At 38.8% G+C, this 25,827-nt stretch overlaps 1 protein-coding gene across 4 annotated transcripts in view; it reads left to right on the top strand.

Annotated features, from left to right (window-relative positions):
• Positions 1–25,827, top strand: part of ATRX (ATRX chromatin remodeler) — a 69,637-nt gene that overhangs the window by 28,426 nt on the left and 15,384 nt on the right. For all 4 annotated transcript variants that reach the window (XM_063170331.1, XM_063170332.1, XM_063170330.1 and 1 more), the window contains 18 exons: positions 2,023–2,101; positions 8,064–8,194; positions 8,684–8,899; positions 10,318–10,411; positions 10,912–11,020; positions 11,635–11,814; positions 12,166–12,307; positions 12,702–12,811; positions 14,606–14,752; positions 14,948–15,125; positions 20,136–20,273; positions 20,900–21,075; positions 22,078–22,195; positions 22,758–22,888; positions 23,181–23,269; positions 23,433–23,602; positions 24,467–24,620; positions 25,176–25,279. In XM_063170331.1, the coding sequence (XP_063026401.1) occupies positions 2,023–2,101; positions 8,064–8,194; positions 8,684–8,899; positions 10,318–10,411; positions 10,912–11,020; positions 11,635–11,814; positions 12,166–12,307; positions 12,702–12,811; positions 14,606–14,752; positions 14,948–15,125; positions 20,136–20,273; positions 20,900–21,075; positions 22,078–22,195; positions 22,758–22,888; positions 23,181–23,269; positions 23,433–23,602; positions 24,467–24,620; positions 25,176–25,279 (2,466 nt within the window). The remainder of the gene's footprint in view (positions 1–2,022; positions 2,102–8,063; positions 8,195–8,683; positions 8,900–10,317; positions 10,412–10,911; positions 11,021–11,634; positions 11,815–12,165; positions 12,308–12,701; positions 12,812–14,605; positions 14,753–14,947; positions 15,126–20,135; positions 20,274–20,899; positions 21,076–22,077; positions 22,196–22,757; positions 22,889–23,180; positions 23,270–23,432; positions 23,603–24,466; positions 24,621–25,175; positions 25,280–25,827) is intronic.

The following is a 25,827-nucleotide window of genomic DNA, read 5'->3' as shown; positions in this document are numbered from 1 at the left end:
CATTGGGAGCTGTTTCATTTGCAGGTCACAGTGGGAAGATTGGGTCATTATTGGAGAGATGGATAACAGGGTACAAACTGAACAAGGTTGTGGTGTGGCATCATTGACAGGAGAGTTAGACTGAGAGAGAAGAGGCTTGGTTTAGACTGCAGACAGAATGCTAAAAATGGGGTGTCTGAACTTCTGTCTGCAAATCACCTCAGGGACAGTTTTAGGGGGGCTGAGCTGGATGTGTGCCCAAAGGATGAGAGGCAGTGGATACAGCATTTATCAAGGAAAACTGATAGGGATACTGGAGTATTCTTACACTGAGCAGGGTCAAAGCTTGGAACCGGTTTGAACTTGAACTTAAGAATCTTTGTCCTTGGAAATGCTCAAAACTTGACTGGCCAAGATCCTGAGGTAGCTGACCTGACTTTGGAGTTAGTTTTGCTTTGAGACAAAAGTTGGAGTAGAGTTGGAGTAGAGCATGTCCAGATGTGTCTTTCAGCTTCAGTTATCGTTTGATTCTGTGAAATTCTGCCAATGTTAGTGTATTTTGAGAGGAGAAGAATGGGGCCTTTGTCTGCAGTTTGCTTTTGGTTTAATAGGTGAATTAGTAAAATGAAGGAGCCTGCTCTGTGCCTGAATAAGCTGTGTATTGTAGATTGATCACTGAGTAAGACTTAGGCTCTGGTTTAACCAACAGGATACTTTTATTTATCTACATGAGACACTTTCTGTGATCACCTTGGAGTGTGCCCCTTACATCCTAGTTGTAGTCCAGTCCTCCAATCCCCACAGGTAGAAAATAAACAGAAATTATGAATGAGGGGATTTCAGCTCATTGGGATTGTGAAGTTTCTTTCCCTTAATTTCACTACCTAGCAGATTTGTCTGACTTGCATGCAAGATGAAGAAGAGAGAAGAGCAAGGGGACAGGCCTTGGAATGTGCTAGAAACAATCCAGATTTCTCAGTCCAGCCAGGAGAGTGCAGAGGAGCTCCAGGGCAGGATTCCCACTGTGCTGTTCCTTCTCTGTCACATGTCCCACCACACTGTTGGTCTTGATGTCCTTTGTGCATGAGACAATGCCATGTAGTGCTGCTGAGTTTGGATATTTGCAGCAAGGATAGCATGTGGAATTCTCAAAATACAACTCTTTACACACACTCAGAGTGTGAAAGCAAAAAGAGGGAAGGGTTGGTGTTCTCCAGAACTTCCCTCCTGGCAGCAGGGCAGCCACAGGCTTGGGATGCAGTTCTGTCCTGTGTTTGCTGTGCCTTCCTTTCAGTTTGCATCAACTCACTCATGGAGCTTCTGACAGAGCAAATAACTTCTAAGGGAACTTATTTCTGATTCCTGAGTAAAGTATTTAGTCTCTTATGTTTTGGTGTAAAATCCCAAATTTGAAGTATGTAATTAGGAACAAGTTGCAGGTAGTATGAGCAAAACTGAAAAAACAAGATTTGTTGCCATGATATTTTCTGAAAAATCCCTTTGCCAGGATTTTTCTCCTGAGAAGCCTCAGAGGAAAAGAAAAACAGTAATTTGCTGCTGCTGTGGAAAGCAGCAGGTGCATCTTTGATTGGTCCATGTTGGTTGTTTCTAATTAATGGCCAATCACAGTCAGCTGGCTTGGACTCTCTGAGAGTCATGAGCTTTTGTTATCATTCCTTTCTATTCCTTGCAAGCCTTCTGATGAACTCCATCTTCTATTCTTTTAGTACAGTTTTAATATATAATTTTCTTTAAATATAATATATATCATAAAATAATAAATCAGCCTTCTGAAATATAGAATCAAGATTCTCATCTCTTCCCTCATCCCGAGACCTGTGCAAACACCACCACAAAGATTCATTTTTATTTGTCAACACAGGTAACTGGTAGAAAAGTGGTATCACCAAGCTGTTTTCAAATGGGGATTGTTGATAGAAATGCAATTCATATTGTGCTGTCATGTCTTGTTGATCGTTGCTTCGTTGTATCGTTGTTATCGTTTACGCTTATTAAATGTTTTCTGTTGGGCTTCTTTTTCAGGAGATGAGGGAGATGCTCTATCAAGGACTATCCCAATGGAGGAGGAGGAAGATGATGATGATGACGACCCTGAGAATAGGTATGATACCCTCCATAAGGACATAAAAACGATTAGAGCACAGCCTAGGCGTGGGCGCGAGCCGGCGCAACGGAGGAGCAAGCAGGTGGTAAAAAGCACGGCTGCCTGCCCGGTAAAGACTCGCTCACAGGCCTCCTGCAAGTGTGAACACGGGGCCAGAAAACAGAGGCCCAGAGCCAGGAATGCAAAGCAAACGTTTAGAGGTGGTAGAGCCAGGTGTGCAAAGCCAATGTCTAGAGGTGGTAGCTGACCTGGCTGGGGGCGTTCCAAAAGCGCTGCAGCGCTGTCCCGCTGCAGTCCCAATGGGAACAGGGGGCTGGCAGGCAGGGCAGAAGCTGCTGCTGCTGCTAAATGTGAATTTCAGCTAGTTGTGGGAGTAGAAGGGGACAGTTTGCATCTGTGCAGTATGCAGTGCTGCAATATTTTCAGAATGAATTTGGTTATTACTGTTGCTTAATATGCTTTTCTAATTGAAACGCCTTTTCTCAATAAAGAGAAAGCACAAATGTGGGGAAAACCATATTAGATATTTTCAGCTGTTAATTTAACTGAGTTTTAATCCACTAAAAAGCACCTGAAGTGACTAATGTGAGTGAAGGCCATGATTCTACAAGCACTGTGCATAGGCTCAGTTGGTATCAGAGACTAATTATATATTTTAAGTCTTTGCATAGATATTTTCAGAATTATGGCTTATATGTATTGCTTCAGTTTGGAATTTAATAAAAAAAGAATCACTGTAAGATACAGTTAGCTAAGACGTGTCATATTTTACCAGTACCATTGTAGCTATCAAAATCAGCTTGGCTAGAAATGTAAAAGCTTCATTTCCTAAATGCACAACATGAAGTGTCACTCAACTCGAGCCACAGGTTCTTTTTGGAAGTTATTACTGTAGTTAGACTGAAGAGCTGCTCAACAAATTTTTATACAGTGTTTCAGAAACTGATTTTTTTGTTGTTGTTTTGGCCATGTAGCATGTGTGGGACCAGTTGCTGGTGGAGTCTTTTTCTGCTTCTGAGCCTTACTAGTTTAGAATATGGAATCCTTGTTTCACAGAGTTGTATGTTTTGAGATGTGGCTGAAGTAAATTTTACAAACACTGTTTTATCTCCTTTACGGACCTCAGTTTGGCATCACAATGCTGCTGCTGAATTAGTTCTTGTGTGTTTTCAGTCATCAAATTTAACCCAGTAATTCAGCTCTTTAAAGAAAGATGCTTTGTAGGGACTTGACAGCACAGGGTCATAAGCAGAACATGTAAACTTTGGTATAACAAGATTTTTTAAAATCATGCTTTAATTTCAGTCCTGTTTAATTCATTTTTTTCTTTTTCTTTTTTCTTTTTTTTGTTGTTGTGAGTTTCTGGTTGATAACTAAACCAATGCACTTTTGTCAGAAGTTCAGTATTTACTGCACAAACGTTTCTGACAGAACTCAATCATTATTTAGCTTAAGAGCTGTATTGGGAAATAAATGAACCTAATTGATAACAAACAGAAATATAAATTCGGGCTTTAAAAATCAGTTTCTGTACTTTGTTTTAAAGTTGCCTCTGTTAAGTTTTTATTTAGAGGACCTTTTGAACATCTGATATATAAGATGGGGAGGTATTTTGTCAATAAACAGTGTTGTCAACCTTCAGACATGTTAACTGGTAATGCAGTCTGACTTTACCTTCATCATGTGTTGTACTTGGCACCACAATCAGAGCTATAAACTGTAAAAAGATGGAACAAATTTTGAGAAGTTAAAAACTTGTTCTTCTGTTTACTCAACACAAAGTGTTTCAATAGTTTACCTACTGATTCAGAGAAGTTGCCTATTTTCTTCCAGGCCAAAGAGGGTACCTAGTACCTGCTGGGTGTTTGTAGTGTGGGAACTCTCCTGTTTGCAAGTCTCTAGTTTAGATGTTCTGTTATTTGCATACCTGAGGATGTGCATGACATGAATATTAATAGCCTTGAAATCATCTTTTTGCCAAAATGCAATGTCCAAGTGGGTCATACTATGCTATACAGTGCTGTATGCTTTCATCTTCTGTTGTGTAACTATTATTGGTCCTTCTGATCTTTTCAATGGTACTGTTTGATATGTTTGCAGTAGTTCTGTTTATTAAGAAGTTAATAGTGTATTAAATGCAGAATGCCTTTAAGTATTTGATGGTTACAATAAATTTTTGTAAAACGTTTTTCTTGTCCAAGCATTTAATTTAATCCAACTCTGACAGCTTGAAAATCAGCCTCTCCCAACAAAGACAGCACAGTATTTAGCAAAAGGTGTTTGGCAGTTTTCACTCATTTTTTTAGACATGTATGACATTTCATTCAAATATTAATGTCTTAAAATATATTTTAAAGGGTTCTGAGTTTTCTAGTAGTATCCTGAAGGCCCATTTAAGCCAGTAATGCTCTAACTGGAATTCTGGTGGTTTTTATTAGCCACATCCCACCATCCTCCCCCACCCAAGGGCTTGTTTCAGGCAACCTTATTTCTACATATGATTAGTAGGTATTTATGAGCACTGAGTGTGAGTTGATGTAATCTAATTGGTAATAAAACATCACAATGGTGAACTAAAATTTAAAATCATGGCTTTTTAAGAAAAAAGATTTTTACAGTGGTGGCATTGTCTCACCAAGGTTTTGAACAATCCCATTGTATTGGCACTGCAAAATTCTTGAACAAGAATGGTGCAAATCACCATGGGGGCTTAACTCCACACCCTGAGAGGCTGCACCTACTGTTCCAGTTCTGCTGCAAGGTCTGAAGGAGCTTTTAAAGTAATCCTGCAGTGTAACCAAGCAACCCCTGGGTAATTTCCAGTCTGTCTCTTGTGAAAACTCTTTTCTTTTAGCATGACTTAAAAATCCATAGCCATCAATTCATTGTTTAGAAGTGTATTCTGCTGGGGCTGTTCTTAAAAATGGGAAATATCTCTAAATCCCAGTTGATACAAAACTGTGCATATGTGCTGTTATTTTATTCTAGAGTTGGTTTTGTGTGTCCTGCTTGAGGCTGCAGCCCCATTCTGTGAGGCACTGGTTAAATGTGTGCTGGGAGAGTCCCTTCATCCAAATGTCACCATAAGTTTAGATCAGATGAGTGGGGCAACATGACATGCTCAAGGTCTGAGCAGATCAGTGCAGGAAAGAGTAAAATGCAGGGATTTTAAAATATTATTTTAGGTTTTACTTTATTTTTTACTGCCTGAAACCCTGTGCTGGAGGTCATATGGCTCTCTGTGCCTCTTAATTGAATCCATTGCTGGTGCTCAACTGTAACATCTGAATGGCCAAGAATCTTTTATGTCCTTGACCTGAGGAAATATTACAGTCCCTTTTGATTTCCATGGTTTTCTCTGGAAGAATATGAGTGAGGGAATTTTCACACTATCGTAGCTTGGTTTTTTTGCTGCTATTAATGCAAATATAAAATGTTAAAGCTACCATGTGAAATTTCTTAGCTGAGAAACGTGGTGACTTTAAATGGGTTTTATCATAAAATAGAAATATGATGTGTTATCCTGGTCAACATCTATTGTGGTTTAATTTAAATCCAGCTTCAGGAGTCCTGTACTCAGTTTATAATAATTCATGTAAACCATTTGTTACATCAGTCATTTGTCAACATGCATTTACAAGGCCTAATCTCCTTGGGTCTCATGTTGCTTACACTTACCATTCCTATCAGATGTGTAGTTAATTAAAAATGGGCTTCTTTTAAATCCTGAACATCTTAATAATGTCTCACTTTTCTGGCCTAAATTCACACCAGTAAATGCATTGAAGAAAATGCAGCTTTTCTCACTGACAAACAGTCCCAACTCAGTTTGGTTGCAAGTGGTTAAGTGTTTATCCTAGATAAAAAACAGAACTTATTTTCTATCACAGTAATAACTTCTTAATCAGTATTATTATAAATAATTAGAAACTAATCAGTTTACCCAGTCTGGTTGTTGGTTATGCTGGTGTTTAATAGGAAAATGAGAGCATTGTCTCTTTATGGATGGTAGATTTTGTGCATGGTCTTTTTAGGTATTAGATACATTTGCTGTTTCCTATAGCTCTTAAAAAATAGATACTTCATTAAAGAACAAATTCAAATGAAGGTTTGGTTTTGCTAAGAACCAGTGTCAGCCTTTTAAAGGTGACTTGTGTAGAGGTAAGTATTGCCATCCACAAGCTGTGGTAACCTTGCTAATGCACTTGCCAAAATAAGTCAAAGGCAGGACTTTCAGGATTCAATTTCAATGTTTTTATCAGATCTTTTAGATTTTTCCTCTTCCAAAACTCTGGGTTTTTATTAAACAAGAAGAGTAGCCAGACCACTGCTCTCTGCATTTTCTGGAGTAGGAGTCAAGGTTAATAGTTTAGGTTAAAAGCTGTTAAAGGGAAGCCAGCCTGTGACATTCCAAGCAGTTTTATTTTGAAGAAAAAATTCTGACCATTAAGAGATGGAAGAAATACAGTCTGAGTTCCTTATATGAGGAGCTGTTTATTTCTGCTGCTGTTACACATGGTCTGCTGGGTTTTTAAAAAATCAGCATTTAACCAAACCCTAAAATCCCTTTTCCAATAATCCTCTGGGAGGACCTAATGCAAAAAGCATTTGGAAGAGGATGTTACTTATCTGTGGACTTTAGTAAGTTTTCTTTGGGTTCATGGTGTGATTTCTTGGTAGATGTGGAATTAAAGTTCACCAAGGGCACTGCTTGGTAAAGTTTTAATCAGCTTTTTCTTTTCAAGAGAGAGTGGGAGGGAATGTTTTGGATGCTGATGGATGGTCTAACTCACTGAACAATCTGAAATATTTATTAAACTGTTTTGCTTCCATCTTTTAATAATAACTGAATATAAATTAGTGTTTTTTAAAACTGCACTGTTGCTCAAAAATTAGAAAATACTGTGTGGAGTGTCAGGAAAGATGGCTTGGGAAGAGTCCCTTTGAAAAATGATTGTGTTTTAGGGACACATTGCAGGCTGGAAAATGAAATATTGATTATTAAAAGTCCATTTTATAGTGCTCCATAGAAGCAACAGCTCAGTTTTCTGTTGTACAGGAAGTTTTGCTTGAGAATCCCTGTTCCTTTGCCATTCCCAAGTGAAGGCTGGGTTGTGGTTCAGTTCCATGGCTTTGAGCTGTTGTTGTGACTGGTGTGAGAGCTTTCCCATCCTGAGCTGTGTACACACAGCAGGCATTGATTCTCCCAAAAGGCAAGACAGATGAGGTTTCACCTAGAAAACACATATTTCATTGAAAATGCATGAATTAAAACTGTAGTATTCCTGACATTTATATGAGGAAAACCTGGTTTATTTTTTTTCCCCTGGAAGTACAAGTACTTCTGATTCCACTGTTTTCCTGTGCTTTTTACATACCTGCCTTGGATAGGCTCAGAAGATTTTTGTGTTGCAAGTGCATGTAAAGAAATAATTTTTCCATAGTCACTTGTGCATTAGCTTGTTCTTGTTCTGCAGTGAAACCAAGGGAAGCTGAGTTGACAGTTTGTGGAGCAGGAAATAAGATGATGATTTTTATCTGAAATTCAGGTGCTGTAGTGTTGGTCAGACTTTCTGGGTGTAAACACAGAAGGGTTTTTGCAAGAGCAGCTGTAAGGCAAGTGCTTGTGGTTAGTTATCCAGATAGACCATAAATAAAATGAAATCTCTAAATCTGTGCATTTATAACCATTTCAAGTCTGCTGTAAAGCAGGAAACTTCTCTTTTTAAGAAGCTTTATTACAAACCTGCTTTCTAAAAGCAAGTCAACACATTACATTTATGTGAGATTTTTGCTGATAGATCCTGTCTTGCCACAATGACTTTTCATCACGTGTCTTTTTTTTTTTGTTCAGCTTTCAGCCCTTTTTTTGAAGTTCTGAATGGTGTAGGGTTACACTTGTCGTTCATACATTTACCTGAACAATGGAATAAATAGTGTTTTCTGTTTTACTTCAAAGAATTGCCAAGAAAATGCTTTTAGAAGAAATCAAAGCCAATCTTTCCTCTGATGAGGATACGTCTTCAGATGAGCAGCCAGAGGAAGGAAAGAAGAAACCTACAAAGCAAACTGAGAACACAGCAGATGATGGTAAGCACCAAAAAGCAGCTGGGAAAAAGTGGTGCTGTGGCACCTGTCATGATTTCAAGGGTCACTTGGGAAAATTAGGATTGTTTAAGTTTACAGCAAAAAAATATTACTGATTCTGATATGTAGTTGCCACATAGAGGCCAGTGTGTGTGATCATGAGGATTATCATCTCTTTTAATATTCTGTATGTTTATTTTTTTGTTATAATCTGGATTTTGTAATTAAGAAGTCCTAGAGGTTTGTGAGGAGTTATTACCTATACAGAACAGTAAGTCCTGCACAGGAGAGGTTTGGCTAACAAAGCCATTAGAACAGGCATTCCAAGCATTCAGGCAGTGGGAAGTACTAAGCATTGGAGGAAAATGGTATGTTGGTGCTTGTGATTCCCTGGAAAAGCACAGGATTTAGCCTGAATTAATTCAGGTTTTAATTCTTGTAAGATAAGAAAGTGACTGATATGCATGTGGTACTGACTCTTGTGTGTGACAGGAGAGAAGGAAAAGGAAGACAAGAAGTCAGAAAAGGAAGAAGCTAATTCTGAGGATTCAGATTCAGAGGAGGAAGAAACATCCAAGAAGCCCAGATACAGACACAGGCTGCTGAGGCAGAAGCTCACTGTGAGTGATGGGGAGTCTGGAGAAGAAAAGAAGGTGGTGAAACCAAAAGACAAAAAAGAAGGGGGGAAGCGCAGAAATAGAAGGAAAGGTACATAATCCACATCCTTTTTTTGGTCATAAAAAGTACTTGATTCTGTAAAATAAATCCAGAGCTTGTTAGAATGGATATCTCAACCTTTGTGATTTTAAAATCCCTGTCTAAACTTCATTGTATATGAAATCTAGCATTCCCTTATCTTTGTTTGATAAATAGTTTCCTTTGAAATGTCAAATACAAGTGCAGTTCTCTCCACTTGCTGTGTCCTCTGAATTGGATTAATCCTGTGGAATATCCATCCTGAACAGCAGAGGCAAGGCCAGGATGTCTGGATTTGGGAAAATCAGTTTTGTCCTTTATGTAATTTCTCTCTTGAAGAGGCAGCAGTGCCTGAGGAATGAGTCCATGCTGGAATTGCAGGCTGGAGCTGAGCAGCAGATGGCACTGTGAAATGAGCCTGGCCTGCCCTGCATTGTTGCAGGCAGGAACAAAGAACCTGCCTGGGGGTGTTTCCTGGCCAGGAAAGGTGCACTGGGCTTCCCTCATCTGGGTTGCACTGATGGCAGCCAGCTTTTGGGGTCTTCCACAAAATAAAGGATGCAATGTGATTTGTTTAGAATTTTCCTCTGTGAAAACTCTAATTTTTATCGACTTGGATATTCATGTTTTTCCTCCCTTATAGGATTAAAGCCCTACCTACAGTATTTCATGCAGGAGGAATCTCAAACACAACAATATATTTGATTTCACTTTGCCCTTTTTAGCCCTATGTTATTAATGTTACCATTCCCCATTTATGTAGAACAGCTCATGTTTTAAGCCTTGTCATTCATTAAACAATTAAACTTTCCACTATGTTCAAGGTCAGGCTGAAATTCAAGGTGTTAAATACCACACTGGTGTCTTCATTACCTAAAAATGCCAGGAATAGCTCCTCAAAGTGGCTGGGAGATTCTTGTTAATGCTGCTCTTTTAGGTGTATTTTAATTGCTTTTTGAGGCAGTTTTGAGCTTGCACTACCTGAAGAAATGCAGTGATGCAATTTTATATTTTGTGTGTACATAAGAGCCCTTTTCTCCAAGTATGGTTATAAAATGACATGTAAAGCATTTTAAACAAAATCTTCTGTTTAACTAAAAATCACCTTTGGTTTTCTGAAGTTCCATACTGTTCCCCACAGGTCTCCATCATTTAATGCTCTCTTCCATTTGCTCCTAAAATAAATGTAGATGTTGATGCATAAGGACCTCAAGGCTTGAGGCACAATAAGCCACCCCCCAGGACTCAGCTAGTGCTTAAATTTGAACTTTTCTTTCTCTGTGCCCTTTTAATCTTATGAATGTGGGTCCCATATTGTGTGAAATGAACCCTGGCAGTGCTTGCTGCTCTGCAGCAGTTGGCTGTGCAGTGAGGAGCTGCTGGCTTTGCAGTGATGCTCACCATGAAATAAATGCTGCTTTCTTTTCCAGTGAGCAGTGATGACTCCAATGACTCAGAGTTCCACGAGTCTGCAGTGAGTGAGGAGGTCAGTGAGTCTGAGGATGACCAAAGGCCAAGGACAAGGTATGGACAAAGCTGAGCTGTGTTTATTTTGGGTTTTAATAGTGCAGTTTGTGCAGGGAGATGGTAAAAGTTAAAACACTTTGGAGCAGTTCTTAAAACCCTTGATGATATTTGTCTGTAGGAATTATAGAATATTAATTTCTTTTGCAGCAAATGTGGGAATTTTGAATTTGTACCACAGTAGGGGATACACAACAATTTGATGAGCCAGTACAAAAAAAAAAAATCAACAAAAAATGGACATTTTAATGCCAAATACATCACTGTCAGCTGGTGGATTGCAGTATAAAATTAATGCTTTATAGTTCTGAGGTTCTGTAGGATTTTCTCATTGCTCTGGGTGTCCAGTGGGCTGAGCAGGAAGGAATTTCTAAATTCAGCCCTAATTGCACAAAAGAAGTGTATGTTTTATTAATTAATTATTAATTAATTGTTTTTCAGTGAGGCAGAGGATTACTATGGTTAATCAGTAATATTGCCTTTTTGCTTTTTTAAAATAGATCTGCCAAAAAAGCTGAGGCAGAGGAAAACCAGCGCAGCTACAAACAGAAAAAGAAACGAAGGAGGATAAAGGTTCAAGAGGATTCATCCAGTGAAAATGAGAATAAGGTGCTCTGTCATCTTTTCAAGTAATAAATAAGGATTTCCTGACTCTTCTATCTCAAACACCTCTGCACAAAATACAGTAAAAAATTAAAGCTTTTCTCAATGTCAGTTCAGGCTAAAATTTTGTAAAATGCCACCATTGTGGAGGTAAAACATTGTTTGAACTAAAACTTTTCCTGTCTAGATCTTGAGAAAAATGCATTCTATTGAAGCAAATGGAATTTTTAATCTAAATGTAGATGAGACAAATTGTAGATTAAGGCTTTGGTAGTGTTGTGGGGTTTCTTTTCCTGTGTGATGTAAGTAGGGGCTGATCTGATTTAGCACCAGTATAACAGGAACAAAAGTGCTTTATTAATAATCATTATTAGCTACTACCAGATTATAACAGTGCCTTCAGTACTGCCTTTGCACAGCTGGGCTTATCTTTAATATCTCAGAATACATTACAGAAGTGGCACTTCTTTTGTCAGACTTCTGAAAAAGGCAATTTTTTATTATGTGCTGAACTTCACCTGTGTGTGTAAGAATTTCTGGGAGCTTGTCTAAGAAAGAAGGGTTTCATGGTCTGTGCCATAATTTTCTTGCTAATTTGTATTTCACTTAATTTCTAATAGAGTAACTCTGAGAACGAGGACAATGATGACTCAAAATCTCCTGGAAAAGGCAGGAAGAAGATCAGGAAGATTATTAAAGATGATAAGCTTAGAACAGAAACACAAAATGCCCTTAAAGAAGAAGAAGAAAGAAGAAAACGTATCGCAGAGAGGGAACGGGAGAGAGAGAAATTGAGAGAGGTATGGTCTGGTTTCTGTGTAAAATCCTGTGAACTTGAATTCCTTGATGTTTAACTTCAACCTTGATGTAATTTGATGAGTAATTTTTGAGAATCCCTTACATGCAGCCTTATAAGCCCCAAATTGTCTGCAGTTTGACCTTGGTACGTTTTGTTTGATGCTGTGACCTTAGAAAGTTGTTTCAGCTCCCTGCTGCTTCACTTCAGTGCCAAAGTTGTGATGCACTAAAGAATTGAAGGTTTTTCTTTGCTAAATAAATTATGACTCCCAGTTCTGGTGAATCTGAAGTGTCTCAGATGCTGGGTGTAACTCCTGTGAGAATATTCCTCTGATGGTCTTTTCTGTTTGCAGGTGATAGAGATTGAAGATGCTTCACCTCTGAAATGTCCCATCACAACCAAGCTGGTTTTAGATGAAGATGAAGAAACCAAAGAACCATTAGTGCAGGTCCACAGGAGTATAGTGACCAGACTGAAACCACACCAAGTAGATGGTAAGGAAAGAGTTTAAAGGAAAAAAAAAAAGAATCTTTTTCTCTCCAGGGGCATAGCACCTTATGCAGACTGAATTAGAATAATAAAAACTCCTTCACTGGCAAAACCAGAATATGTCTTCTCATCTCCCTGTCCCCAGGATCAGGCAATCTGCATCCTCACAGGAATATTTTCCAACCCAGTTGCCACATCCTCAATGAAGCTGTGAATATAATCAAGTTCATGATAAAGATCATCCCACATACACCCCACTGAACAGAAATGAATCAATAATTATCCTGACAGATGCTTTCCTAAGTGTTATCATGCTCTCAGTGATCACAGCTGTCTCTTACTGGGTGAACTGTAATAAAATGAATGTTTAATCAGAAAACTTTCAATAATTTTCTTCAGGTGTTCAGTTCATGTGGGACTGCTGCTGTGAATCTGTAAAAAAAACCAAGACATCTCCTGGCTCTGGCTGCATTCTTGCTCACTGTATGGGCCTGGGGAAAACATTGCAGGTAAGAAACACAATTTATTTCCAAGTGCTGTGTAGTTCTCTTGCAACTCAGAACAAGAAAATAAATACAGCTGGCAGGGGAGAGGCTCCAGGAACCTGTTTCTAAGACTATGGAATAATCTTAAGCAGGTTGTGTTTTTTCTGTCCTCCTCATTGATTTTTTCCCCTTTAATGATTTATTTTCTTGACTGTTTTAAAATTAATTTGCTCTGATGAAGTACAGGTTTATCAGATTTAGTTGTTTGGGTTTTTTTAATGCAGACCTTGTGTGAAGTCAGGTGCTGGTGAGTTTGTGGGGATATTTTGAGTGGCACAGAGCTGAGGGTGATCAGAGAACTGAGGTCACTCATGGTATGACCAGTTCAGGCAAACCCAGGCTGAGCTGTGGTTGGGCTGGTGCACAACAGGATTTTATCTCCAGCTCCAGCATATCTAAAAATGTGCTTTGTTTAGAGAAATGGGGGTGGCAGACAGTATTTTGACAGTCTGCAATTCTACAGAACATTTCAAAAATCACCCTTGAAAGCTGTATTTTTATATACTTGATCCTAGCTTAGCTGGTGTGGTTCTTGAGGAGTTAATCACACCTTTTAGTGGAGATTTGCAATGCTTTGCAGAACTGTTGTGTGGGGGACTTTTTCCACCTACACTTTACACCCCATGTAGTCTGATGAAATGCTTAGAGCAGGAGGTATTTTTATAGTGATCCAGATGTGTTAATGACAGTAATTTTGGCTGTAACTTCTTGATAAATCAAAGAAAGCCACAGTTAGAAACATACATCAGTATAAATGATTTTGAAGGCTGGTGTATGAAGCTGAACTGGTTGTTTTTTCCATGTGTCCATTTGCCAGTCACTGCTGTGCTCTGTGATTGTTGCCATTTGTTTTTAGCTTTTAGAAGAGCTGGACCAGCCATGAGTTCTGGCAGACTTTGCCAGCTGCAGGGCAGGATGGCAGCAGAGATGAGGGAAATCAGGGATTGGGGACTTGCTGCCCATGACTGTGGCCATGAGACTTCCTGGGTAGTTTTGTCTTACACAGAACCACCAGCAAATCCTTTTGTTTTAAAAGCACTTTGCTGCCCAGTGTTCCAAGCACAGTCATGCAGTTTAGAATCCCTGTATTAAATCAGAGTTGCCAAGATTTGATGCAGAGAGAACTTGTGGTGTTGTACTTCCCAATTCCAGTGGGAGAGCTGGAGCTGCCATGGCATCTCTGACTCTCTTCTCGTCCTGTTTGGTTTGCTGCTGCTCAAAACAGGCAGCCCAGAGTGACACCCACAAGGTTTTGGGTTTTTCCCAGCCTCAAGGAGGTGTTGTCATCCTCAACACACAGCCAGGCTGCAGGGTGAATCATTGGAAACACTGCCACAGCCTGCTGGGAGAATTTCCCTTGAAAAAAGTGTGAGAAACTGCTTTAAGACTGAAGTTCACTGTGAATTTATTTTGTGTTTGGGATGAATGTTGGGAGAAAGCTTAAAAATTACTGATGGAAGTGTTTAATTTATGAAAATGATTGGTGAAATGTAGAGGGAGAGTTTTCTATGAAATCATTCAGCAGTTCAGAAGTATCTCAGTATGTGAAGGATATGTGCAGCCATGGAACACAGAGTAAGGAATGTATGAACTGCAAATACACCTGCATGAAAATGTAACCAGAAATTCTATTTGTTTAACCAGAAAATACATTTAAACAAGACTGTTGTTGGTAATTTAATTACATAATTGAATAGAAAACATTTATCTTTTTTTCCTGGTGTTTATTTGGTGTTCTGGCTGGTTTTTCTCTTGCAGGTAGTAAGTTTTCTCCACACAGTCTTGCTATGTGACAAACTGGATTTTCGGACAGGTCTGGTTGTGTGTCCACTCAACACTGCCTTGAACTGGCTGAATGAGTTTGAAAAATGGCAAGAAGGTTTAGAAGATGAGGAGAAACTAGAGGTAAGAGGCTTAAAAGGAGTTCTTCATGAAATGACTGGATGATTTGCAAAATTGGGGAGCTCCACCACTTAAAGGCTAAGAAATGTGCTTTAACTATGTGAAAAATGTCTTTGAATTAATACATCAGAAGTATTAAAAATTAACCACTACTGAATATTTTAAGAGGAATTAAAGGGTTTTTTACCTCTTTGGAAGGTTTATGAGCTGGCAACTGTGAAAAGGCCCCAGGAGAGGAGCTACATGCTGCAGCACTGGCAGGATGAGGGAGGTGTGATGATCATTGGCTACGAGATGTATCGAAACCTGGCACAGGGCAGGAATGTGAAGAGTAGAAAACTTAAAGAAATATTTAATAAAGCTTTAGTCGACCCAGGTAAGTGAAATTTGTACAGCTTGTATAGTTTGGACTTCCAGGTTTATGTGTATGAGCAAAGATAATAAATAGTGTTGGTAAGATTCATCACATTTTCTTTGCTGGGTTACAGAAAATTGTTCAGAATCTTCCCCATCTGCTTTTGTAAATAGATTTCTCTAACAGTCTTTTCTATTAAATCAAATAGAAGGAATATATTCTAGTGACTTTTCCTATTAAGTATTTTTATTTGCTGGCTTTGCTTCCTTTGCAAAGTAATTTGAGGTTTTTGTTGGGGACCAAGGATATTTTAATCTGTTAATTTGTTACAACCACAAGCTGTTTTGTCTTTGATGCAAATCTACCACTAAGGAGGCAACTACACATGAAAACAGTAGACAATGTACCTTAGAAGTGTGAAAAAACAAGTGTTAATGAAGTGCTAATTAAGGGAATAAATAATAATAATAAACTGCAGATAAAGCAGTTAATTATTTTTTCAGTCTTGGGAAACAGATGTCTGGTTTGAGCTGAGCTGAACTTAGCAAACTTATGTCAACATGTTTGGAAGCACTTGAAAATATTCCAAGTTGCTGTAACTGATTTCTCAAGTGGTCCCCAAAAGGACTAAAAGTTTTAGGATTAGGAAGGTTCACCAAAATAGCAAAGTTTCTCTACAAATTCTGAACTGGCAGCTCATACTTAAAATAATTTACGGTTATGCAGAATGTCTTAAAAACTGGTTTTAAAAGTTTTTGCAACTTTGCTATACTGTTGGTATTTCTTGTTGAGAATGCAGGTATGGAAGGCAGAGTAAGTGGAGCTGGGTTTTCTTGGATTTTAATTATCTGATGGACTTTACATTGACAGTGTGATTGATTTTCTTTCTTTTTCCCTCTTTCTGATTGTTAATTGTAATTGCTGAGCTTGATTTTGTGAAGTTTCCTAGTAAAGTAGGGCTGTGAATTCTATTTTAACAGACAAAAGAGATTATTCTAAGGGGAAAATACCTTCATGATTTTTGGCATTGGCCAAGTGGAATTGCCATCTCCCAGCTCTGCAGAAATGCTGTTGGAGCTGCTCAAACATTAATTAATTTTCTGCCAGCTTCACTAAGTCATACAATGGCTGTGGAGTCAGGGAAGCTCCAGTACAGCAGCTGATGAACTATTTTAACTGTTTTTGTTGATATATCATGTGTTGATTCCACACACATTATTTAAGCAGTGAAGGAAATGCACTTCTTGCCAATGGGATTTTTGACTCCTCCTACCTAAGCTGTAGTTATTAAATCAAAAAAAGCCCAACAACAAACCACAAAAGAGGGGGGAGGGAACCCTGTTCTGTCAGTGCTATTCTGTATCTGATTTTCTCAGAATATTGTATTTATTGGGAATATTGTCAAGGAAGTGAAAACTAAGGGAGAAAAGGTGTGAATTTCTGTCTCAAACAGGACAGTAATTCTGTATTTAGTGGTCTTGATCTGGTACAGAACAAGATGTTCTGGTCTTGTTCTGGTACAGAGCAAGATGAAATAAAATGTTATGCAATAATTGATTTTTGGGGTTTTTTTCCTGGTGGAAAATGTAAGGGAGGACAAACATAAGGGTTGTTTCTGTGTGTCTTTGCAGTAACATTGTCCCTTCATGGATTTGTGTTTGTGTAAGCCCAAAAATACTGGACTGTGGGGTGTTAGGAGGAGACAGTGACTGGTGTAGCCTTCCCTGTCCCATCCCATGGCTTTTACACCCTGCTGTGTTCCTGTTCTCCCTCCAGAGCTCTTCAGGCACTGGGACAGGGCAGTGTCTGGGCTTAGCTCATGGCTTTGTGCACTTTATTGAGTTTGGAAGCTGCAGCACACTGACCCTCAGAGATTTTGGATAATTCTATGTGTACATGGAGCCTCCTGCTCTGTTCTCTTCTAGGGCTGGTTGAGGGAGTGCAATCAGACCATTGGGAAAGCCAGCCTTGAAATAACTCCTTAATTATTTTTGTAGAATCATGGAAATTTCAAGGTTGGAAAAGCCCTCCAGGGTGGAGTGCAGGGTCACCATGCCCCCTAAACTGTGCCATCATCTTCCATGTCTACTCATTTTTGACTCCAACACCTCCCTGGGCAGTTCCTTCTATGCTTAACCACTCTTGCAGGGAAGAAATTTTCCTAACATCCAGCCTGAACCTCTCCTGGCACAACTTGAGGGCATTTCACGTTCCCTCATCCCTTTCTCTATTTTAATTGCAGGACAGAAGTGTCAGTGTGTTGTTACCCATTAATTTTTGGAGTCATTTGGATTGGCTGAGTGTGCATTGCAAGATTCTCATTTGTTTCTTGCTCCCCTGGTGGGTCAGCATGGACATTGAAGGAGAAAACCGTGTGCTGCCTTCTGCTGGGACTGGAAATAGGGAAACCTTGGCCTCTGGGAGCACTTCCCATTCAAAAAGCTGCAAATTTGGGGTTTGAGTGTTAATTTAATGAGATGTGTCTGGTGAATACTGCTGGGGTAGGACACTGTGTGGGAGAAGCTTGTGTTGCACTGTCAAGGGGAGCGGTGGGGGAAGGTTTAGCCAAAGTTTATGGGTGGAGAAGTGATTTCATTAATTAACCAGCTCAGCTATGTGGAAGAATGGCAGGATTTTACACACACACAGGGTTTCCAGGCTGCCTTGTGCCACTGCTGAAGGGCTGTTGGTTATTGGTCATGGCTGTGCTCTGCTTGAAGAACTTTTAAGTCTTTGAAGTCACTTTTAAATTTTTTTTACTTGTTGCTACTAACAAAAATTCTGGTACTGTTTAACTTGGAGACTTCTCTTTAATTGGCAGTTGTATAAAGTTCTTGTAGACTTCAGAGGAACAGGAGAACTGTGTGTATATATCTACATATATATATAAGTCTTTTATGTATTTCAATATATTAACATGTGCAGGTACAGTAAGAAGGATGAGAAGATGAAGACTTTGAGGAAGGATTGCATGAGTAGGGATTTTTAGCCTAGAAAAAAAAATACTAAAATTTTCCACCGTTTTAAGAGCTCGTTAATGAAAGGAGTGTTGTCAGTTGGTTTTGACATGATCAGGAGAAAGCAAAGGGCAGAATTTACTCGGATTTGTAGCAAATTGTGTGTTACTGCCCAGTGTTTTAGCAAGAGAGAGGCTGTGGAGTTTCCCACTTCTGTCAGCTCTGCCCCTTTCTCATAGCCCTAATCTCAGATGGAGAAAATTATCTGAATGATCCCCTGAGGTCCCTTTAAGCTTTACATTCCTTTATCACATTTTGAGGAATGTTCTGTCCATAATGATTTGCGTTTGTGTTTTGGAAGAACAAGGGAAAAACCCCACAAATGGATGAAAATCTCTGCTGCTGAACTGTAGCCAAGATGTTAGATCAAGATATCAGTGCTGCACTGCTGCCAAACAAACCATGAATAATTGTACTGAGTTTGGGCTTTTTCATATTTTTACTGTCATTCACTTACTCTAAACAGCAGGTTTTGAGGTGGTTTTTTAACTTAATTTCTTTAACTTCATGTGAATGAATCGCAGTTTTTAATGAAATGAGGACTAGAGAAAGGATCTGTCACTGCTAGAGATGGTTACTTAAAATTAAAGGAAGGCTTTGTGTGTAGTCACTCAGTATTTTTCATTCTGTCAAAACTGGGAATGTACAAAAGTCATGAAATAAAATGGGGAAATGTTTCTGTGGCAGGTGGGAAATTCAGAAATACATTGGCTTGGACAAGCCTGAGCGCATTTGGAATTCAAATGTGGATTTTCATAATTGTCTTCTAGACTTGCTTTAAAAGTTTGGGGTTTGTTTTGTTTGGGTTTTTTGCTTGGAAAGAAATATCTTCTTGATTCCTTTCTCTTCACATGTAAGATTCAAATCACTTTTAAATCACCTTAAAATGGCATGATTAAGGTGACTGGCACTGGTGTGTGTGTGATCAGAGGTGTAATCAATTCTCTGCTGTTGATCACTGCCCTAGAATTAATTTTATTCTTTAGAAGACAGCTTGAATTTAGTCTGAGACAAAATATTCTCAGTAAATTATAAAAGATTAAACTGTCCTTGCTGGCAAATCCTCCTTTGCTCTTCAAATTGGCCTTTTTAGTGCTGAATTGCTGAACCCAGCTGGTGGCTTTTCTCCAAGGTGCAGCAAATTGTCATGAGCTGCTTTCAGAGTTGAGAGTGCTGGAACTGAGGTCAGGTTTAGAGCTGGTAAAACATTTATTCTGAGTTACTACTTGGATCCTAGAATATCTTATACTTCATTTCAAGGAAAGAAATTCCAGAAATTGTGCTAAGTCTGAAAACAATTAAGAGTAAGTCTGTTCTGCCAAGTTGGGTATTTTTTATCTTATTATTAGAGTTGCTTTGCATGCTGTGGGAATGTGTTGTGGTTTTGACATTCCTTGTGCAGCTCACTTAAACCAGACTGATATTTTATCTCCTGGAAGAAAGCTGAGGACATTCCTGAGGTGACTTTCAGCTGCAAGGTGGCAATTCACTTGTCTGTAATTCAGATCAAATCTAGTTGTGTTTTTTATTATCTAAGACTTCTGATTGCACTCTGTCCCCCTGGTATTATTCTTGCCTTAATGAAAAATTTCAGGTTACCTGATTTTTGGGTGTTTTGGGATTGCCCAAGTGTCAGTAGATGGCAGCCTAAAGCTGGAGAGAAGGAAGTTTCACTGAGTTTTGACAGGATGGATGGAGGTGCAGCCATGCACACCCAGCAGCAGGAATAGACCATTTTGTCAGGAATATGCTGCAAAGCTGAGTTTAATCCTTCCCATGAAGACTTTATAATACCCAGCCTTGATTTTACCAGAGTGGTTCCTCTGAATGCTTGTGCAAAGGCTGAGTGAGATCCCAATCAGTGCTAAAAAATCTCACCATAAAACACAAAAAAAAAAAGTTTAAAAAAACTCCAAAGTAACATTGATGTAGAACAAATTTTGGATACTTTAGGCTGTCAGGTTATTTGTGGCAGTGAAATATTGTGGAGAGATTTAATATTGTTTCTTTCCAGGTCCTGATTTCGTGGTGTGTGATGAAGGACACATATTGAAAAATGAAGCATCTGCTGTCTCCAAGGCAATGAATTCTATTAAATCTAGGAGAAGAATAATTCTGACAGGAACACCACTGCAGAATAATCTTATAGAATGTGAGTAGTTGTCTTTTATTTCCTTCAGTGCACTTTGGCTTGTCAGCCATAGAAGATATATGTGGTGGTGTTTGGAGGGGTCTCAGGATGAGGGAAGAGATGAGAATGTTGACTCCATGTTTGAGAAGGCTGCTTTATTATTTTATGATATATATTATATTAAAATGATATATTAAAACTATACTAAAATAAAAGAAGAAAGGATTTCATCAGAAGGCTAACAAGGAAAGGAAAAGAATGATAATAAAATCTTGTGACTGACCAGAGAGTCCAAGCCAGCTGACTGTGATTGGCCATTAATTAAAAACAACCACATGAGACCAATCCCAGATGCACCTGTTGCATTCCACAGCAGCAGATAACCATTGTTTATATTTCATTTCTGAGGCCTCTCAGCTTCTCAGGAGAAAAAAATCCTAATGAAAGGATTTTTCATAAAGCATATCTGTGACAGATATATTTAGTTTGATTGGAAGAAAAGGATTTGAAGCAGTGCAGCTGCCTGCTAAGTTTCTAAGATTCACTGAGATCTGTATTTAGCTGTGGCACATTTCTTTTCTGTTTGCATGAATCCCAACACTGTATTTTCCATTTGGAACCACTCAAGTGTGCCCTGTTTCTCCTAGATCACTGCATGGTTAACTTCATCAAGGAGAACCTGCTGGGCTCCATTAAGGAGTTCCGGAACCGGTTCATCAATCCCATCCAGAACGGGCAGTGCGCAGACTCCACCCCCGTGGACGTCAGGGTCATGAAGAAACGTGCTCACATCCTCTATGAGATGTTGGCTGGCTGTGTTCAGGTGACAACACACTGTCCCTAACTCATCATTGCCCTCCAGGGAAGGAGAGGAGTTCTTTTGTCTCGCTCCGAAATCACCCAAGTCCTGTAAACTTCTGATTTGAGAGCTCCATAAATCTTTTAGCTTAAATATTTTCACTATTTTGCAGGGAAGAATACTTCACAATATTTTGCAGGATTGTTAGATCCCTGCATTATTTATGACTAGAAAAACCTCATAGTTTTTCTCCAAATGTCAATGTATTCTAAAATACAAATATTAGAGGATACAGCTATTTCATTTCCTGCTGGGAGACAAGAACATATTTTGGTAGAATAGGACATTATTTGCTCTGAAATATTCCATTTTCATTCCATATTTACATTTAAGAACTGCCATAAAGTCTGCACAGAAAGTTGCTAGTCCTAATTTGTTGGACTAATTTGTCAGTTATTTCTGAACATGTATATTTTTCTGATCTGCAGGAATCAGAGCAACTGAAAACAAGACAGAAAGAAAATTATTCAGGTTCAAAAGGGTGAAGAACTTGTTACTTTATAGACCTTAGATAAAACAAGTTTTGGATGGAGCCCACATGGATTTCTCCAGCTCTGTGCAGAGCAGATCCTGTCCAGAGAGTGGAGAGACAGAGTAGTGTCAGAGTCAAAAAAACCCCAAATAGAAGTAAAATCTGTTTTAGTATTCTTAAAAAAACCCCAAAAGTAGTTCCCAGAGCAGCTCCTGGAGTTTCAGTGAACTTTGCAAGGACTTGGAACTGGGCATGGGCTTAGCAGGTCATAGACTTTGGCCTGAGAAGCTCCTGAATGGGGCGGGTGGGTTCCTCCTGCAGGCCTTTAATAAATTGTATTTCTGGGCTGATTTTCCCCTCTGGGGCTGAAAGCACCAGGATCAGCACCCCTGATCCCACAGTGCTTTGTCCTTTGGGATGCCCCAAGTGCTGCTGAAGCTCTCAGGAGTGGTTGCCATGTTTCTGTGACTGAAGCAGTGTCTGTGACCTTGCAGAGGAAGGATTACACAGCCTTAACCAAGTTCCTGCCCCCCAAGTACGAGTACGTGCTGGAGGTGAGGATGACCCCCATCCAGTGCAAGCTCTACCAGTATTACCTGGATCATCTGACAGGTATGTGCCTGCAGCTCTGATGGCATTTAATCATAATTTAATAATTTCACCTAGCACAGTTGCCAGGTGAAAATCAACTTTCTGAACATTGTCCTGTGCACTAAAGTGCTTGGACAACAAAAGAAATAAGTTTTTTTTGTAGTGGAATACTGCAGCATTACAGGTCATTAAAGGTAGCTCATATTAGATTCATTGAGACCTAAATGCAAATGTTATTTTGTGTTTTCAACCTTGGGCTGCTTTTACAAAACCTAAATAGACAAGTCTGTCTTTTTAAGAGGATTTGTGTACATTCCTGTACTGGGGAGCAATGTACTTTTATGTAAGAAATATAATCATGTTTCTCATTATCAAGAAAAAGGAGAAAATCTAATTTTAACAGTTTTAACTGGGAGAAAAAATGGCTGTGAGTGAGTAATTTGAGCCCTTTTACAAGAGATGTTGCAGTATGATGTGCAGCTGGAAAGAACACTCAGATGTGCTCTGCTGGGCTCTTCAAAGGGGAGCAGAGTGTGGCAAACTCACTTCAGGGCTCACTCTAAAACCTGAACTTTATTGTCAGGTGTAGGTGGTGGCAATGAAGGTGGAAGAGGCAAAGCTGGAGCTAAACTATTCCAGGATTTCCAGATGTTGAGCAGAATCTGGACTCACCCTTGGTGTTTGCAGCTGGACTATATTAGCAAAGAAAATAAGGTAAATTAGATATATCAAAATACTCTCACTTGAGAACTTTCCAAACAAGCTCTGCCAAACTCTAGGTAAAGTTTCGTCAAATTAATGGAAATCTTTGTTGCTGTGGGGTCATTTTGCTGCTGGTTTTGTCATATTTTTCTTGCTGGGTATGTTGTCATTCTTAAAACATTTTGCAAGGCCAGGCCTTTGTAGAACTCACCATTGTTTAAATGAAGAGTGAGCAGATGGCTAAAGGTTTAATAAAAGCTTCTGGGTGAACTTTGTTAATAATTTCTGTTTTTTCTCTTTTGAGGGCTATTTTGATGAAGACAGCATGGATGACTTCATAGCTTCAGATTCTGATGAAACTTCCATGAGCTTAAGTTCTGATGATTATACAAAGTAATTGAACTTTTATTTAGTTTATTGGTGTTCTTTCCCTTATAGAACTGAAGTAATTTCTATAAAGTGAATGTTCATTTTGTATTTTATGTGTCTGTTAGAATGTGTTTTCTTTCAGTGGGATTTTAAAAAAAATAATGGGGTGTTTAATGTTGCTTTTTAGGAAAAAAAAATCCAAGGGGAAAAAGGTGACAAAAGAGTGTAGCTCAAGTGGAAGTGGCAGTGATAATGATGTTGAAGTCATTAAAGTCTGGAATTCAAGATCTCGTGGAGGTGGGGAAGGAAATGTAGAAGACCTTACAAACAACCCAGCATCAACAAAGTCAGATGAAGGTGAGGATAACACAGAGTGCTGAAAATGTGAGGCAGCTTCGTTTTGCAAAAGGCAATTTGAGAGGTTCTGTCAGGAATTCTGCTGGGTGGCAGAATGGCAAATTCCTTACTTCAGTTACAGCTCCTGCTACTTCTAATTGTGTATTTATCCTGGAAAAACAAGGGGCATCAGCTTAGAACTCAGGGGTTTTGAGGCAGGGAAGCTGCTCAGTGAAATTTTTAAATTTAGAAGTACAAAATTATACAACCTGGAAGATTAATGGAAATATTAGGAAATATATCTGTCATAATTTGTTGCATCTGGAATTTGAATTGAATGCTGAGCAAGCAGATCCAGTGCAGCAGGAACACAAGACCTCTTTAAAGTTGTTATTCAAACTTCTTACAGCTGCACACTTAATTTTTGGTTTTTTTTTCCTGTAATAATCTAGTTTTTGTCCTGTATCTGTTATCACAGAGATAATTTTATGTTATTTCATGTGTGTCTAATCTCTTTCCCTAAGTAATTTAAAAATTTTTGGGAGAGTTCAGGTGAGAATTTTTTTTTTGCCCCCATCCCAGTGACAACATCTTGTAAATGTGTGAGGGGTGGAGGGTGTTGTATGTAAAACATTTACACCCAGAAATTAAATGTGTTAAAGGAATTACACTATAGGCAGACTGAGTTTCTGTCTCTGCATCCCTTAAATATTTAACTCTTGGAATTGCTTATAGTGCAAATGCTGTTTTTTCTTTGTCTCTTTAAATCTTTTCATGCCAGTTAAGTCTGATAATGAAGGAACAATTCAGAGCATTTAAAGGAAGACCATGTTCTCATGTTTATTTCTTTGTTTTTTTGTTTTTTTTTTTTTTTTTTTTAAATAGGCAAAGCTACATCCTCTTCCAATCCTGGTAGCCCAGCTCCAGACTGGTACAAAGATTTTGTCACTGATGCAGATGCTGAGGTGTTGGAACATTCTGGGAAAATGGTGCTGCTCTTTGAAATTCTCCGGATGGCAGAGGAGCTGGGAGACAAAGTGTAAGCTCTGGACATGGCATTGAAGACCTCAGAATATATTATATATATATTTTTAAATATATGTATGTATGTATCACACATACATACATACATATATTTTAAAATATATAAAATCATGTAAATATATATTAAAATGTATATAAATACAAATAATATCTATGAATATATATATAATATATGTGATATATAAAGTAACACATAATATCATAATATAATATATAAAACATAAAATATATAAAAATATAAATATATTTTATATAGTAATATACAATGATATTATATATAAATGTATACACACACACACACACACACATATATATTAGTCTGACAGTGTTCCCCATCCATCCACTCCTCATTCTGCTGTTTTCTGAAGCAGACAAGCATGGTACACTCATTTTTGTCAGGGATCTTCCCTCACCTGCACGTAACCCGCTCAAGTCTTGCTCTCTTTGTCTCAAAGATTATATCAGAGGGAGGAGGGAACAAAACTGAAGCAGTGCAATAATTAAAACAACTCCAGAGATGAATTCTGTGTTTCCCTGTTTCTTTTTTCAGCCTAGTGTTCAGCCAGTCCCTGATATCTCTGGATTTGATAGAGGATTTCCTGGAGCTGGCTAACAGGGAGAAATCTGACAGAGATCAGCCTCCTATCTACAAAGGTGAGTGTCTCCTCCAAGAGCTGCAGTGCTCAGAGCTCTTTCCCAAGCCTCTGTTCAGTGTCCATGGAGTGTTTGAAATCAGTGCTTCCATGAGGATGTTTGATGCTCTGGGCTGCCCCTGAGGCTGCCAGGGTTGTTGGGCTCCCATTGGGAACTCTCTGATTTCACTCTCTGTCATCCAGGCTAAGCAGATTTAATGTTCACATCTGAGAGAAGGCATTTTGTTAAATTCTGCACAAAAAAATGATGTTAAATTCTGGTGTGTGGCAAATCCTGATCCTTCCTCCTGGGAGAGAGAGAGTGAAGGGAAATGAGGCTGCTTAAAAGCAGTGTGGAAAAGGTGGAAAATGTGAATTTAGGCTTTATGTGCACAGCTGCAGGTTGGCTTATGGATTTCATAGGGAGCAAATATTGAATTAATTATTATTCTAGTGATGCTCAAATGGTATGAAATGCCTCACTGAGATGTTCCCAGAGCTCTTGAGGGTGCTGTTCCTCCTTTCTCAGAGTTTCATTCCCAGGACATGTGGATTGAAGAATTCCTTCAA

The sequence above is a fragment of the Melospiza melodia genome, chromosome 16 (genome assembly GCF_035770615.1).
Source record: "Melospiza melodia melodia isolate bMelMel2 chromosome 16, bMelMel2.pri, whole genome shotgun sequence".
Taxonomy (NCBI): domain Eukaryota; kingdom Metazoa; phylum Chordata; class Aves; order Passeriformes; family Passerellidae; genus Melospiza; species Melospiza melodia.
Note: the sequence above shows the minus strand (reverse complement) of the source record. Positions and strands in the feature narration are given on the sequence as shown.